The sequence below is a fragment of the Otolemur garnettii genome, unplaced genomic scaffold (assembly GCF_000181295.1).
Source record: "Otolemur garnettii isolate 467f Iridium unplaced genomic scaffold, OtoGar3 scaffold00087, whole genome shotgun sequence".
NCBI lineage: Eukaryota > Metazoa > Chordata > Mammalia > Primates > Galagidae > Otolemur > Otolemur garnettii.
The window spans coordinates 1,499,171-1,515,448 of NW_003852482.1; the positions used below are offsets into that span (position 1 = coordinate 1,499,171).

Sequence of the window (16,278 nt, forward strand, 5' to 3'; positions counted from 1 at the left end):
CCTTGATGGGGGCGCCCTCGTGGGGGCGGGGGCAGGAGGGCCTGGCCTTGCCACTGCCGCGGCGAGGGCGGGGAGGGCGGCGCGATGGTTCCGCCCGGCGCCGCCCCCGCCGCCTCCAGCTGCCTCCCGCCGCCGCTGAGGCTCACAGGCTCCCGCAGGATGGCGCGGGCCAAGCTGCCGCGCTCACCGTCCGAGGGCAAGGCGGGTCCGGGGGGCGCCCCTGCTGGAGCCGCGGCCCCAGAGGAGCCACACGGGCTTAGCCCGCTGCTGCCAGCCCGCGGCGGGGGCTCCGTGGGCAGCGACGTGGGCCAGAGGTAGGGGCTGCGGTCTGGGGCTGCTTCGCTTCCCGCGTGCACCACGCTCGCTCGCGCACCTGCCGCCTGCCTGCAGCCCGGGGAGGGCGCGGGGTCTCCCCTCCCAGGCCCGGCCACCCGCTGCGTTCCCCCTCCCCGCAGCCAGGGAGCCTGCAGGACTCACAGTACCCCTCCCTAGGCTGAGCACAGCGGGGTTCAGGTAAGACAGGAGGAAGGAAGGAGGTGACCTGCCATGCCCTGTTCCAGGGGACCCCAGTCCTTTTGGCTCCACTGGGGCAGGCAGGGCCAGCCCCTTGCCAGGGTGAGCAGTTGCGGCCCAGGCCCATTGGCTTACGCGAAGGCTGCACAGCAGACCAGGCTGTACAGTCAGGGCTCAGGCTGTGGGGCAGCCACTGGGGGCATGTGGGACTCAGGACTGGTGCCTGTGGTGGCCAGGAGAAGGAGCCCACTCTGGCAGGTGGAGCATCACTGGTCTCTCTGGGGTTCTTTGGCCAGCTCAGGGTGGGATGTATCAATCCCATTTCCTGGTGTGTTGGGCCTTCTCAGCAGCACCACCCCCACCCCCCAGTGCCAGGAACTGTTCTAGGTGCTGTGGGGGACGTGGATGAATCAGACCTGGTGTGGTGTGGGCATACGCTGTGAGCGTGACACTGTGCCTGGTGGAGAGGTGCTCGCCAGGCTGGTGAGGAGAGCGGCCTTCCTGGGTGCTGGCACTTGGTGGGGAGCACAGAGATGGGCAGCGCTGTATGGGCAGAGGGAGCAGCAAGGACAGGCCTGAGGGAGTGTACGGCGTCTGGTCAGAGTGGGGGGCAGAGCTGGCAGATGGCAGGGCCAAGGGTGCCTGAGCATGCCTGTCCCCCATCTGGCCACGGCTATCTGGGCCCCCCCTGCACCCCCATTTCCATCCTGGCACCCCACCCCACCCAGGGAGACTGCTGTCCAGCCGCATTCCCATTTGCGGGAGGCTGTTGAGGCTGAGGCCAAGTGCCTTGCAGGCCCCACAGCTAGTATGCAGTGGAGAGTCAAGTGTTGCCAAGCCCCGGGGACCAGCCTCCTCTCCTCTGGCTCCTCTGCCTGGATGCTGAGGGGCCAGTGATCCTGGAAGCTCCGCTCATAGCCAGCCTGGCCACCCCTCGTTCCTGCAGGGCCCACAGGATGATGGAGCCCGGCTCAGCTATCTGAGCCCACAGTGCGGCCCTGCGCCCCCTCCTCCAGGAAGCCCTCTCCACATTCATGCCTGGCCCTGTAGGCCACTAACTGTACTGACCCCTTCATGTGGGTGGCCTTGCTCTTTCCCCAGCAGCCCTGGAGTGTGGAGTCCTTGCTAGCCTCCTTTCACAGAGCAGAGATAAGGGAGCTGCCTGCATGGCTGGGCTGGGTCAGTGCCTGGGGCCTGGAGCCCTGCAGCCTCCTCTCCTGGCATTAGTTGTGTGATAGGCTTTGCTCTGGAGAAGAGCAGTGGGGAGCCAAAGCAGGTTCCTAAGCAGAGGTGGACTTGTAGACTTGCTTTTTGTGAACATGAGCCCATTAAAGATTCTGGCAAGACCCAGGCAAGGAGGTGGGCACTGTCCACCAGAGAGAGAGGAGGGCCAGAGTGTCTGCAGCCACCCCTTTGCGGCTAGCTGGGTCAGGGCTTCCTCGACCTCGAGCTAGGACACAGGGAGGGAGAGAGAGGGGTCTCCAATGCCCTCAAGGACTGGCCACAGGTAGGGGAGCGGCCCCTGAGCAGAGTGCCTTTCCTTTCTCTGCCACCAAGCACACCCCACTCACTACGCCCCAACTGAGGCCTGGGAGAAGTCAGGAAGCATGACCTGGGTGGGGCCAGGGGTACCACTGCTTTTGAGTGGACGGGCTCAGTATGGGACTAGGCATCTGGGTGCCCAGTGTGCAAGCCCTGCCCTTCCAGCCCCCACAGTCCTGGACCTGGGTGGCCTTGCCCTCCCCGGGGACCTGTCAGCCTCACTCCTGACAGGGCCTTATGCCTGGCTCCCCCACTGCTCCTCCAGCAAGCACACATGTCTCTCTGCCTAGGGAGTCCCCTGCCCCACTCAGCCCCAGCCCTCACTCCCTGTCTCAGGGCCCTTTGTCATTGCTGTCATCCCAATGCACCCCTCCCCAAGCCTGAGGCTCCTGTGTGACTTGGGCCTGGCACCTGGGGCCCAGGTTGGCCCTGTTCCCCTGTCATTTTCCCAGGACCCTGGTGCTCATGGTGGCTGCCCTCCAGTCAGAGTCCAGTTGCGGCAGAGGCCTGGCACCCCCGAAGCTCCTTGCCTTGGACGGGATGGTTCCTGGGATGCCCCCACTGACCTTTGCTGGATCCACCCTGCCCTGGAGACCCAGACCCCCACAGTGCCCCTGAACCTGTGTCCACATGGCCCTGCCCAGGCTCACTGATTCCTCTCCGCCCCTTGCTGATCTCCTTGGGTTTAATCTTCCCAGCTTTGTGTCCCTAACTCCAACTCTGTGCCCACTCCCCTCCTGCCAGTGGCACTCGCCTGCAAGGATCCTTTCCTGAGCTAGCTGCCATTCTCTGAGGTGTACCCCTTCATCCCCTGCCGGGCCCTTCCCACTGTGCCCTTGAGCTTTCTGTCCCCCCTACCCAGACACACCGTCTTGGTGGCTGGTTTATTCTGGACCTGACATGAGCACAGAGACCAGCAGGGGCAGGTGTACCCTGGCCCCTCGGGGACACTGCACCGCTCTCTACATTTGCAGCAGTTTGCTAGGCCACTGTGATGAGCCTGGCCTGGGGGCTCTGGTATTGGGATGTCTTCGAGCCCCAGGTCACTGTGCCATAGGGCTGGGGCCTCCAGAGGCCCCTTGGCCTGTGAATGTGTCTCCTCCCTGTGTCCTCGTAGGTCATCCCTGTGTGGTGTCAGCATCATCTCTCTTTATAAGGACCACAGTCAGAATGGACTAGGTCTACCCTGATGTCCTCTTCCCACCTCACTTTTTTAAAGGTCCTGTCTCCAGATAGTCACATGCTGAGGGCCTGGAGTTAGGGTTTTAATACATGGATTTGGGGGGGGGCGATTCAGCCCCAGATAAGTGCAGTGCATAGGACCCGCTGAGATTTGATACTCTAAGAGTTGGTGTACGCTATGCAGAAGTTCCCAAGCCCACCTGAGCATGGCACCCTCCTGCTGAGGTGTCTCATGGGATGGGGCTCTCAGTGCAGGGACGAGAGCACCTGCAACCCTGGCCCTGAGGAGCTGCCTCTTGGGTGTCCAGTGACTGAGCCTGCTGCTTGCTGGCAGGAGTCGGGAGTGTGGCCAACCCCACTGATTCCCAAGCCCAGGCACTGCCACAGCCTGGCTAACCCTGCCCTTCAGCTGGCTGCTGCCACTAGGCACCTGCTTTGTGGGGCTGGGACCTTCTTCATGAGGGCAGCAGTGTGTTGGCAGCTGGCCCCAGTATGGGAGGAGGGCGGGTGCCAGGGTTCACATCCGCTGGTGTCCAAGCCGCATCAAGGCCGCAGCATGGCTGGCTGAGGCACTAAGGGGTACCTGGTCACTGGCTGCTGGGACAGGCCCAACTGGACCATCTTGGCCCTGGACGCCCCGGTGGAGGCCTGGCTCCCTCCCACTGCCCACTGTGAGCTCTCTGGCAGGGTCTGTCCTCATGATGGGCCTCGTTTGCACAGAGCTCAGGTCCTCAATAGGGGTCTAGACAGGCGAGCACAGCCCATGTCCCCTGCACACAGGTAGGCCAGGAATCAGTAGAAGGATTTCTTGCCCATGTGAGGCACACAGGGTGCCTTCCTCTGCTCAGGCAGCAAGGATGGGGCAGATCATAGCAGGTGCAGAACTGGGGCTGTGTCTGGATAAGGAGGGGTCCACCCCAGAGGAAGGGCTCCCTTGCAACCCTAAGGTGCCTCTCTGTGTGCAGTCAGCCCAGCTGAGCAAGTGCACCAAGTTGACCAGGCACACAGGCTGCATCTGTCCCAGGGAGGAGCGTGAGCACGCCTTGCCCCACAATCTGGACCCTGCAGGCTGCACAGTGCTCATGCTTGTTCCGCTGTGATGGGCCCGCTGATACAGCCCCGCCTGGGTCCTGCCACCTTGAGGGCACCTGAGTCTGACAAATGCAGCCTCTGTCAGAGCTCCCAGGGCCCCCAGGGCTCAGGTCCCATCAAGCCTGGGCTTCTCTGTGCCACACACTGTTGCTCACCTGGCCAGGGCTCGGCCTTCTCAGACAGGTATCCTGCCTCTCTCTTGCCCACCCAAGGACTAGGGACCTCCCCAGAGGGAAGCTGCCCACCCAGAGGGCTTGCCACAGCCAGGCTGTTTGGGAGGCTGACCCAGCTCTGGAGGCTGGATCCCCCCTTTCTGCCCATGTAGCCATAAGAAGGCAATGGTCCTCTCTGAACCTGTTTTTGCTTTTCTAGAAAATATTTGCCTTGAGGATTAAAAGAGAGGCCCCTCTGAGCTCTTCTGAGGAGGAGCTGATGCAGGACTGGCATGCAGTCAGAGAAGGCAGAGACTGTCTGCACCCCCATCCTGCCCAGTGTCCTCCAGAACTCCAGCTGCCTGTCACTGCATGCCAAGGCTCCCTTGGTATCACCTGCCTGCCAGCCATATTGGGATAACCCGAGGCCAGGGCCTGGCTTTGAGAGGCATCCAGCATGCAGTTGCTGGCCAAGTGGAGGGGTGTGCCCAGGTCCCCCAGGAGGCATCAGCCAACAGCTCTGGTAGTCCTATCACTATAAGTCCAGGGGGGCAGGGCAGCGGGCACTGTGCCCAGCTTAGGCACAGGGGGAAGCCAGCAGCCTCTCAGTGGAGGCGCCTGACCAAGCCCTGCCCAGTGCGTCACGCTGTGTGACCTGGGCTGAGACTGCTGCCTGCTGCCCTCTGCAACCCTGGGTGACTAGGGCTGACCGTGCTCCCTCACATATGCTAGGGTCACAGGGCCTGGGGCAGCCTACGTGCTGGCAGCTTCAGAGCACATACTCGCTTGGCTGCAGGCAGTGGCCCCAGCCTTACCCCCATCCACCAGGCACCCCAGGCTATGCTGCTTTTTCAGAGCCTCACCCCACCCCACTCTGGGATGTCTCCTGTGGCACATCTGCAGGGCCCAGAGACTCTACAAGTTTGGAGTGTGTGGCACAAGAACCCACTGCTTCCCTTGAACCCTGCCCAGAGCTTCCCTGTGTCTGTGCCCCCGCTGTCTGTCTGCACTGATGTGTCCGCTCTGTTCCCAGGCCTCCTGTGGAAGACCTCAGCCTGGACTCCTCCCTGTCTCAGTAAGTGCTTTGCAGGGAGGTGACCCACAGCCCTGGAGGACCCATCTCTGTGGGAGGGTCCACTCTGCCCAGCACCTTGCAGCCAGGCCAGGGCAGGTACCTGGCATCAGCAAGGGCTTCTATGTCCTGGGCACTGAGGCTGGGACAGGGTAGTGATGGTTGCCAAGGGCCTGCCTAAGAGGAGGAAATGGGGGCCCCCGCAATAATGTCCTTAGCCCTCAGAAGCCAGAGGTGGGAGCTGGGACCCCTATTGCTGGGCCTAACAGTGACTGGTATGCAGATAGCTGCTGGACCCCTGGCCTCAGCCAGCCCAGGAGGAGCCAGGCATGAGGCTCTGCCAGCCGCATTTTCAGGCTTCAGCTAAGATATAGGTCAGGTGGTGGGAGATTCTGCAGCCAGGGCAGCCAGAGCCCCCTAGCAGCCATGCTCAGTACCTACCACCGCCTGGCTAGAGTGTTCCATGCTGCCTCCATGTGGGTTGATGGTTGCTCCTGTAGTTTCCTTAACTGACAAGGGGGCAGCACACCACCTCCCCTCCATCCTGTAGCTGCTGGGCGCTCTCCCTGGTGCCGACCTGCTTCCAGGGACTGACACCTCACAGAGGATCCTGGTGGCCAGCAGGCTGAGGCCAAACCCTGGGCCTCCATCTGCCCAGTACAGGGCCACATGAGGCATGAGTGACATGGCTCCCACCTCTGGCTCTTGCAGAACTGGTCTCAAACCCTGGGGTGAGGCTATAGTCCAGGCTGCCGCAGAGCTATTCCTGATCAGACCAAGTGGTCCCAGACACTCAGGTCTAGCAGGGCTCGCTTTCCAGTCCTGAGCTGGGCTCCCCCAGGACCCCAGGCAAGCCACAGGTGGGCATTACAGGCCCAAGGGTGTCAGAACAAGAACCCTAGTGTGTGTGTTTGTGGGGTGGGCCACGTGTCTGCCCTTTCCAGGCCCCAAGCTGGTAATACACTCTGCCCAGGCTCAGAATAGCTGTCCTTAAGGTTGGCATCAGGCCTGGGCCCTGCCTTTCCTTTTTGCCTGCCCAGCACTGGGAGCAGAGGCCTGCAGACAGCTCCTGGGCACCTGCGGGAGAGCCGGTCAGCTCCTGGCAGCTCAGACGAAGGGAAGCAGCTTAGACCTTGGCCCCATGTGAGTGCAGGGCCGGGGGCCGGGTGGTGGCTCCGGGCTGGGTGCCTGGCAGCCTAATGCTGCGTTGAGAGCTTCCTGCCATAGTCTGTGCTGTGGCCACCTGCTGGGAATCCCCAGGCCAGGCTGGTCAGTGGGGAAAAGCACAGCCACTCAGTCTCTTGTCATGGGATGGCTGGCCCTCACCTCAGAGGTTCCTGTCCTACAGTGGGTGGGGACCTCCTCAGGCCCACCTGTGTGGCAGGACCCTGGACACAGGCAGCAGTGGGCCTGGCTGCACATGGGGCCCAGGCCTTGGCTCCAACACAAGTTAGGAGGGACGGGGGCAGAACCACCCCCAGGTCAGACCCCTCTGCTGGGCCCCTGGAGCTGGCACTGCCTCTGACCTATTGGGCTGTCCAGGTGAACCACAGGCCTCAGGGGACAACAGGCCTCAGTCTTATCTCTGCAGGGGAAGGGGTAGCTGGGGCCCTGTAGCAGAACATGGGGAGGGCATAGGGTACTCTACGGCCTCCTGTCCTCACAGTGCCAGGCCTCAGGCCACTCACCAGGGCAGGTTCCACTGATGGGTGTCTGGAATGAGGCCAGGGTTGGGCCTGCTGAGTGCTCAGGAATCATGGCCTAACCCTGGGGGCAGACAGTACTGGTTGAGGCACCGCAGCCAGGCCTGCCCCTGTGTGCTGTGAACCCCTCTGCATGCCGTGAACCCCTCTATGTGCCATGAACTCCCCTGTGTGCTGTGAACTCCCCTGCTGTTGCCCTTATTTCTGGGCCCTGGCCATGGGCTGCAGGCAGGGGGCCCCCTGGGGTACCCTGACCCCCTGGGCCAGGACACAGATTCACTCCACAGCCTGCCTCAAAGTGTGCAGGGACAGGTGGCTGGGGACCCGGGAACACTGTGCAAACTGGCTCCCTGGGAGCGTCGTTCTGGCTATTCTCAGACAGGTGCTGCCTGTGGGGATTGAGAGGGAACCCGTGGAAGATGGAGGCGGGGGAAGTGTATGCCGTGTTTGCAGGCAGCTCTGGCCCAGCCAGGGCTGCCTACCATGGAGCCTCCCACCTCAAGGGATATGCTGCTCAGCCATCTATGCACTTGGCCATCTGCTTACAGGGCCCGGACTGGCCCTGGTCCAGCCCTGACCACACCCAGGCCCCACCTCTGCCCATTGTTCTGGGGTGTCTGCAGATGCCCTCAGGGATCACAGCCTGGGAGCTGGGGCCCAGGGCCAGCGCTACTTTCTCTGGCTGGGTGGGCCTGGTCACCTGAGCTCCGGCAGCCTCAGCTTTGAGCCCCTGTCTGAGTACAGATCTGGGAGAAGCCAGAGATTCAGGGGTGGTTTGCTCACTGCCCTCAAGACTGACCATACCAGGCTCTCTGTGATCCTTAGGGAGGCCACACCAGTCACCTCAAACACATTTCCAGGTAAAACAGATCATTTTTAAACCTACTTTTTGCGGTAATGCTAGGAGAAGTGGGCTGCCACAGCCCATTAAAAATTGAAGTGAAGGTGCCATCATTAATTTTTCTGGCACTGCAGGGTCCTTGCCTTGCAGGGAGCCAAGTCTGCCAGGCATGAAGGCTGCTCTGGCTCCACATGGACAGCCCTTCCCCCGCAGTGGGCACTGCCCGCTGAGCTCTGTGGGGCCACCGGATGGCCATCCAGATGGTGGCCACAGCCGCCTGGCTGGACACTCACTCCTGAGAGGTGACTGGGGCTAGGGATGCTTAGAGGGGAGGTGTCAGGGCCAGATGACTCCCCGACAGCAGTGCTGAGCCTCAGAAGTTCCTGCCAGTTTGAAATATGTGAGGGGGGGCATCCCTCAGGTCCCTGGCTGTGAAGGTGGAGCGGAGCCCACTGCTGTGGTCTTGACAGGTGGCTGCATTTTCTCAGCTTCAAGGGGAGAAGGGGAGGAGTAGGCGTCAAGGGGCCCAGGAAGCTGGCTGGGGATGTGGGGCCAGGCTGGGTGCTGCCTGCGTGGGATGACAACGTGCACTGTGAGCAGGGGTGGGGGGCGAGGCTGGACCCTCAGAGGTGGAGGTCAGAGGTGAGCCCTTGTGGAGCTGCATCAGTGGGAGGCAGGCAGGGCTGGTGGACAGGCAAGATGTTCCCATGGTGATGTGCAATAAGACCAGATGGGGCGAGGCAGAGAGAGCGTATGTCAAGTCCCCTGCTGGGGCCTCTCTGCTACAGGGTGGGTGGGGCAGGATCTGGGAGGCGGACAATGTCCTGCTGGCCTGGGGTCGCCCAAGGGGCCCTGGGACAGACTGGTGGTCAGGAGTCTTGGATTCTGCCCAGGTGGAAATGCTGGAGGTTGGAGTGGGCTGGAAGTGCCCCCAGCAGGTGCAAGAGAGTGGCATGTGACACCGAGACTAGGTAGCAGCGGGAAATACCTACAACCAGCCCTGGGGTCCTATGTTTAGGAGTGGGATGGGGGAGGGAGCCAAGGAGAATAGGGATAGGAGGGGAGAACCACAGTGGGGGTTGCTGAGAGGCCCAGGGAGAGGGTATGGGGCAGAAGACCCCCAGTATGGCCTTAGTGCGGTGGGCAGGAGAGTGGTAGGATGGGCGGCTCTAACCCCACGGGCTTAGGACCCAACAGCCCTTTGGGACCCCCATAGGGGTTGGGGGAGAGGTGCCCTTGCTAGGGCCTCCGCTGGTTGGGACTCTAGGCACCACACGGGAGGGTGGGGTTGGGATTCAGGAGTACAGGGGGAGCTGAGGAAGGAGGAGGGACCTGTGTTGGGGTACGCCGCGGGGTACTGGCCGCTAACATTAGGTCTGGACCCCGATAGCCTGGTTTATCCCACTGCCTGGCCCAGGAGTCCAGGGAGTCTGGGTGGCCTAAGCCTGGTCCTCAGCATGGGGGATGGTCCCCTGGAGCCACCTCTTCCTGGCCCTTCTTGAGCTCTGTGACCAGCAGGGGCTGCAGGGCAGCTGCTGGGACTCCACCCAGGTCCCTCCCTGTGGCCCCAGGACAAGACCCACCACAAAGGCCACTGCCAACATGGGGTCTGCGTCTTGGATTTTGGGCATCACGTTGTGAGGGGTGATTGTGTTAGGCACTTTGGAGATGTCAGGCTTCCACCTCAACCAAACAGGGCAGTGACATCAGCTGTCACATTCAGTCAATGACAGCCACGGCCTGCTCAGAGGGGAGAGGGTGCTTGCACCTCAACACCCGGTTTCGGAGTCCCCTGCCCCCATGGACAGTGATGAGGAGGGGGGTGAGGTGGGACAGGAGTTGGGCTGGCATATGCCTTGACTCCGCCTGTGGGGAAGTGAGTCCATCTGGTTGGGACTATTAGGCACCATCCCCCATGCTGAGGACCAGGCGCAGGCCACCCAGACACCCAGGAGAATGGTAGGACTCTCTTGGAATCTGCTTGGAGCCTCCTCCATGAAGCCCTCCAGGATCCTTCCAGGCAACACAACTCTGCCTTTGGGCAGCCTGTCCATCTGCCCTGTCCCTGCAGTCTGGGAGAGGGTGCCATGCTGAGCACCACCCCTGGATAGTCCCATTCAGCCCCCACATTGGCCACAAGGGAGGTGGCCTCCTCCATCTGACACCCTGGGGACAAAGCAGGGTGCAGGATACACAGGTCACAAGTGCCAAGGTAACTGACCCAGGGAAGCAGAAGTCCTGGAGGGCCACCAGAGGTCATGCCTGTGGGAGGCCCGCATAGCACCCCCAGGATACAGGCCCTAGAGGTGGATGCTCCCTTCCCCAGAGACAGTTGAGCCTGGTACAGGAGCCCTGGCTCCAGGGACACACTGCGTCCCTCCCGTGTGTCACTGGTCAGCCTCGGAGGCATTAAGCACTGGCCTGGCCTGCATCCCGGCACAGCTGAGCACAGGAGGCCCTGTGTCTGAGGCTGAGCAATGGTAGACAGTACCATGAGCACTTCCAGGCCTTAAGTACTCCCGGCCACCACATGGCCTTTCCCATGCAGATGGTTGTGCAGATGGTGGCCCACAGTGGGGGGCCCTGTGACTGCCCCACTTTGCCTTGCCGCACCTTGCACCTTTGTAACTGCTGCTGTGTCCACTGTGGTCTCTTCTCAGGACCACTGGAAGCTTGGGCAGGGGCTGGGAGTTTGGAGGTGGCCCCATGAACAGCAGGGTTCGAGGGTGCCTGCAGGGGAAGCCAGCACTGCATGGGAGCCTGCCTGGCAGGAGGGGGCCCTGCGGCCGGCCTGCCCAGGGCTGGCCACCTCCTGCAGGCCCATCTGCCTCAAAAGCTCTTCAGGCTACAATGAATGGTGGCCTCAGGGCATAGCCTCCAGTGGCCTCCAGACTCAGCCCCTGACTACCAGCTTCCAGATGTTCTGTGCTATGTGGATCATGCTGTGTGTTGTGAGCACTTGCTGTCCCTTGAGCCCTGCACCAGGGGCCACAGGGTGTGTAGCTGCCCTACAGACCTTGGAGCTGGACCCTGAAGGGCCTGAACACTGAGCAGCCAGCAGGCCCCAGTAGGCCAAGGGGAAGCTTCAGGAGGGTGAAGCTTCTGGGTGGGCGGTCCTTGGGCTCTGGTCCCCCGGGTATGGGGAGCTGAGGGCCTGTCTTCTCTGGTTCAGAGTCGGGTGGGCTCAGGGCCCCGGCTTGTCCCCGCTGGATCCCCCATGGTGCCCTCCCCCCAGGGTCCAGGTAGAGTTCTACGTCAACGAGAACACCTTCAAGGAGCGGCTCAAGCTGTTCTTCATCAAAAACCAAAGATCCAGTGAGTGTGGCCCTGGGGTGGGGGCTGGGCCTGTCCACAGGTGGGGACGGGCAGAGCATGAGGTCGGGGGGGGGGTGTCCCATATGGGCTTCACACTGTTCACACTGCCTGAGACCACCACCTCCTGGGACTTGAGGGCATGCTGGCCAGGGTGTGGGGAGGGGTGCTAGGCTGCCCTAAGGCCCTGCCCTGAGGCTCCCCACCCTCAGGCCTGCGGATCCGGCTGTTCAACTTCTCCCTGAAGCTCCTCACGTGTCTGCTGTACATTGTCCGTGTTCTGCTCGATGACCCAGCCCTGGGGATTGGATGGTGGGTGACCCGCGGAACTGGGGACCAGGGTTGCAGTGTCCCAAGATTGAGCCTTCCTGCCTAGGCCCCGTTAACTTTACCTAGGCTCATGGGGTCTGTGCTTGGGCCCTGGGGCATTCTTTGTTTCCAGTGTGACCCGGTGGTTCAGTGTCTATCCCGGGACATGGTCCTTAGGCTCCCATGATGCTCTGGGGGCACGGTGAACGCCCTGGGCTTGTCTCCCACTGGAGCCCCATGGTGCCCTCCCCCTCAGGGTCCAGGTGGCTATGGCTGCAGGTGCAAGTAGACCTGAAAAGGTCCAAGACAGGCTGCAGGGTGTGGAATGCCTCTCCTCCCACCTTCATATGGGTATAGGAGGGGACTGGACTGGGTGAGCGTCTCTGTACTCACCTCAACTCCTACAGGTCCTGTGCGGCTCTGGGGGACTCCACCCCTCCTGGGCCCTGGGTGCCCTCTGCCTGGGTCCCTCCTCCATTGTTGGAGAGCACAGACTCCAGTCACTTCCAGGGAGAGGTACTGAGACCTCCCTGCTGGCACATTCAGGGCTGAAATGTCCTCAAAGCAGCCTACTATGAGGGAGCATTGGGAACTGGTTAACCTTTGCTTAATGCCCCCTTCAGGTGTCACCCACTCACAGGGGCCTAGTGTTCTAGGCTAGAGACACTCACCCTCTCCCAAAAACAAACCTCCTCTTTATACAGCCAGATCAGGACAGACCCCAGCCGCGGTGGCTTGAGGAGAATGGGTGCTCCACCTGACTGTTCTGGGTTCTCCCAGCTGTCCAGGTCTCAGAGTTTCTTGGGACTTCTGGTCTCACATCCCATAGGGCTGAGGAAGCTGCAATGATTACCCATCCCCAACACAGTGCTTGACACATGGGTGGCTGGTGGATGAATGGGAGGATGGAGGGAAAGACAGAGAGAAGGAGAAGTGGATGGATGGAAGGGTGGAGGGAGGGAGGGAAGGAGGGGCAGATGGTTGGAGAGAGGGAGGGATGGAAGAAAGGAAGAATGGAAGGGAGAAGGGGTGGATGGAGGGAAGGAGGGGAGGATGGATGAAGGGATGGAGGGAGGGAAGGAGGGAGAGATGGAAGGAAGATGGGGTAGATGGAGGAATGAATGGAAGGAAAGATGGACGGAGGGAAGGTGGAGCGGATGGATGGATGGATAAATGGAGGAGAGGAGGGATGGTGGAGAGGACAGGTAGAAGGAAGGATAGCTGGATGCATGGAAAGATGGATGGGTAGAAGGGAAGGACAGATGGACGGATGGAAGGATGGAAAGATGGATGGGTGGAGGGATGATACTTGAGTGGCCAGACTCTTATGTGGGCATTGAGTTTCAAGAGCACCAGTAAGGCTGAGAAGTGTGTCCTTTGAGAGAATAGAAGGGAGGAGCCCATCACCGTGGGGTGATATGAGCAGTGAGGTCCCCTTGGACAGTGGCCCTGGCATTGCTTGTAGTCTGGGGCATGTAGACTGACATGTCTGGTTCCAGGTGGCCTGGAGACGCTTGTCCTCAGAAGTGGCTTAGGAAGGTGCCTCCTTGAGTCAGTGTCTCAGAGTGGGAACCTTTCTCTGTCTCGTGAGCACTGTCCAGCCTTGTGTGTGGCAGCTCCGGCCTCTGAGAGGCCTTGAGTGTCCCCATGTTCTGTGACCAGCAAGCCTCTCCCCGGAAGCTGTTAACAGGATGGGTAGAACCCCCAGTTGAATGCCCAGTACTCCCCATACCCTCCCTCCTGGTCTGCTCTGGATCCCGGGTTGCCCCATGCCATCATCCTGCCTGCCAGGCTGAGGTATGAGCACAGGTTACAGCCTGCCCCTCCTGGGCTAGAGACCCTCCCCACAGGCCCCGCAGCATCTGTGCACTTAGACACAGACACCCTCTGGATGTGGGGGCTGGCCTGGGGGGAGAGCGGTGCCCTCCAAACCATGGGAAGCGCTGGAGGGGCCGCAGCCTGGCTTTGTGTCTTCACAGCTGGGGCTGCCCTAAGCAGAATTACACCTTCAATGATTCATCTTCTGAGATCAATTGGTGAGTTTTCTCTCTGGCTGGCAGTGGCCAGACCACTCAGAGGCACAGGGCCTGGATCGGGTGGGTAAGTGGAGGTTCATACTGGCAGCCCCTGATTGACTATGCCCAATCTCAGCCCCTCACCTGTTAAGGTTCCCTGAGGTCACGTTAGTCTGTACCCCAGACCCTGGCTGTGGTCATTGCTGGGGATGTCCCTTTCAGAGGGGGGTAATTTGAGAACTACAGAGAGTTCTAAGTGTGTAACACCTATTATTCCCTCCAGGCCAGATGTGCAGCTCCCATGGCATTGATGAGTCTGGCCAGCTCTGCCCCAGCAGCCGGGGGTGGGGAGTCACAGGAGTGCCTCCCAGAGCATTTATTCTTTCCCAATTCATAATCCTGCAGCAATGGGGCCTGCATGTCCCAACCTGGGGGAAGGGACTTCACAGCAGCTGAGGTGCCTGGCCCAGAGTTTGAGACATGTCCTTAGAGGGCCAGCCTTGCCCCAATACCAGAGCCCTGTGTGCCCCAGAGGGCACCCTGCCTCCCCAGCCTTCTCCCTGCACCCACACCCTGCTGTTTTGAGGCTCAGAGGACCCTGAATCCAGCAGTTAGATGGTCAGGCCTCCCACTCTTCAGGAACATGTGTGGGATCCTGTCCTCAGGAGCCTAGGTGAGAACAGGAGGACCCAGGCCACCTGAGGCTCAGGCTGCACTTGTTCCCTGTGTGTCCAGAGGAGAGGGCACTCAGCCATGGGTGGTCCTGGCCTCACAAGCACCTGTAGGGGCCCTACCTGTGGAGGCTTTGACCCTTCCTTAGGGACCTTCCCTTCCACCACATCCTGCTCCCCCTCAAGGGGAAAGGAGGATGCACTGGTCCCAATGAGCAGCACATGCTTCAGCCCTGGCCTGGTGGTGACTGGGGGACACTGGAGCCTGCAGTGCCTCACTGTGCTGTCCGCTTGTCTCCTCAGGGCTCCCATCCTGTGGGTGGAGAGGAAGATGGCTTTGTGGGTGATACAGGTGAGTGCCTACTCTGCCCACCTCCAACCACAGTAGGGTTCAGTGAGCACTGAGGATGGACCCAGGCTCAGTAAGCAGGAGACCCAGACTTGGAGAGCACTGAGGATGGGCCCACATGAAGTAAGTAGGAGACCCAGATTCAGAGAGCACTGAGGATGGACCTAGTCTCAGTAAGCAGGAGACCCAGACTCAGAGAGCACTGAGGATGGACCCAGTCTCAGTAATCAGGAGACCCAGAATCGGAGAGCACTGAGGATGGATCCAGGCTCAGTAAGCAGGAGACCTAGATTCAGAGAGCACTGAGGATGGATCCAGGCTCGGTAAGCAGGAGACCTAGACTCAGAGAGCACTGAGGATGGATCCAGGCTCAGTAAGCAGGAGACCTAGATTCAGAAAGCACTGAGGACAGACCCAAGCTCAGTAAGCAGGAGACCTAGACTCAGAGAGCACTGAGGACAGACCCAGGTTCAGCTGCTTTCCCATGATTTTTCCGAGGCACCCCTGAGTGCTTGCTGTCCCTCCCCATGTTTCTCAGTCTGAAACTCTTCCTTATGGCTGACCCACCTGTGTCCTCGAGGTTTTCTGTGGGGTAGGGAATAGGGGTACACAGCCCAGGCCAGGTCCTCAGCCAGCTCCTGTGTCTGTCTTCCTGGGCTTGCCTCCTGCTCTTGGTGGTGGACCTGGTGATTCATGATGGATTCCACATCTCCACCTGAAGCCAGGGAGGGTCTCTCACTCCCAACCCTATAGTATCTGTACTATGGCGGGGTCAGTAGGTACCTGAGGTGAGAGGAGATACCAGAGGAGCCCAGGAGCTCCGGCCTATCCCCAACCCCCACTCGGTAGTGCTGCAGAACCTAATGGCCTGGGGGGCAGGAAAGGCCACCCTGGGTGTCTGAGTGCCTTGTACAAGACCTTGGCCCCATGGCTCTCATCAGGTGCTTTAGCAGTGTGGGCCCCATGCACCCCACCCCATCTCACCCCAGGGAATGGGCATTTCTAGAGTCCATCAGCTCTTGGTCCCCAGGAGGGGTCAGCCACAGGTCTTGGCCCCCTAAAACCGCCCTAAACTGGCTGGAGGGTCCTGGGTCCGGGGTCCAGGCACCCCGCCTCTGCACACACACCCAGGCCTTGTGTGGTGCCCATCAGCGGACCTCACTCGGGTCAGGACTGCAACCCAGCCCAGCCCAGCCCAGCCCAATTAAGACTCCTCCCTTCCCAACTTACAGGTTATCGTGGCCATAATCAGCTTCCTGGAGACCATGCTCCTCATTTACCTGAGCTACAAGGTACGTGCCCCAGCCAGTGTCTCACACCCAGAACCCCTCCCCATGCCCCAGTGCCCTTCCTCCAGCACCCTTCCTACACCCCTCCTCAGCGCCCTTCCCCAGCACCCCTCCTCAGCACCCCTCCCCAGTGCCCTTCCCCAACACCCCTCCTCAGCATCCCTCCCCAGCACCCCTCCTCAGCATCCCTCCTCAGCACCCCTCCTCAGCATCCCTCCCCAGCACCCCTCCTCAGC

General features: G+C 61.0%; 1 protein-coding gene across 2 annotated transcripts in view; it reads left to right on the top strand.

Moving 5' to 3' along the window:
* KCNT1 (potassium sodium-activated channel subfamily T member 1) overlaps positions 1-16,278 on the top strand; it is a 70,408-nt gene that overhangs the window by 26,367 nt on the left and 27,763 nt on the right. The window contains exons 3-7 of one of the 2 annotated variants that reach the window (XM_003794833.2): positions 11,333-11,412; positions 11,622-11,721; positions 13,698-13,754; positions 14,708-14,756; positions 15,986-16,045. In XM_003794833.2, the coding sequence (XP_003794881.1) occupies positions 11,333-11,412; positions 11,622-11,721; positions 13,698-13,754; positions 14,708-14,756; positions 15,986-16,045 (346 nt within the window). Of the gene's footprint in view, positions 1-11,325; positions 11,413-11,621; positions 11,722-13,697; positions 13,755-14,707; positions 14,757-15,985; positions 16,046-16,278 lie in introns of those variants that run through there. The other variant, XM_012808239.1, reaches the window with a different exon arrangement.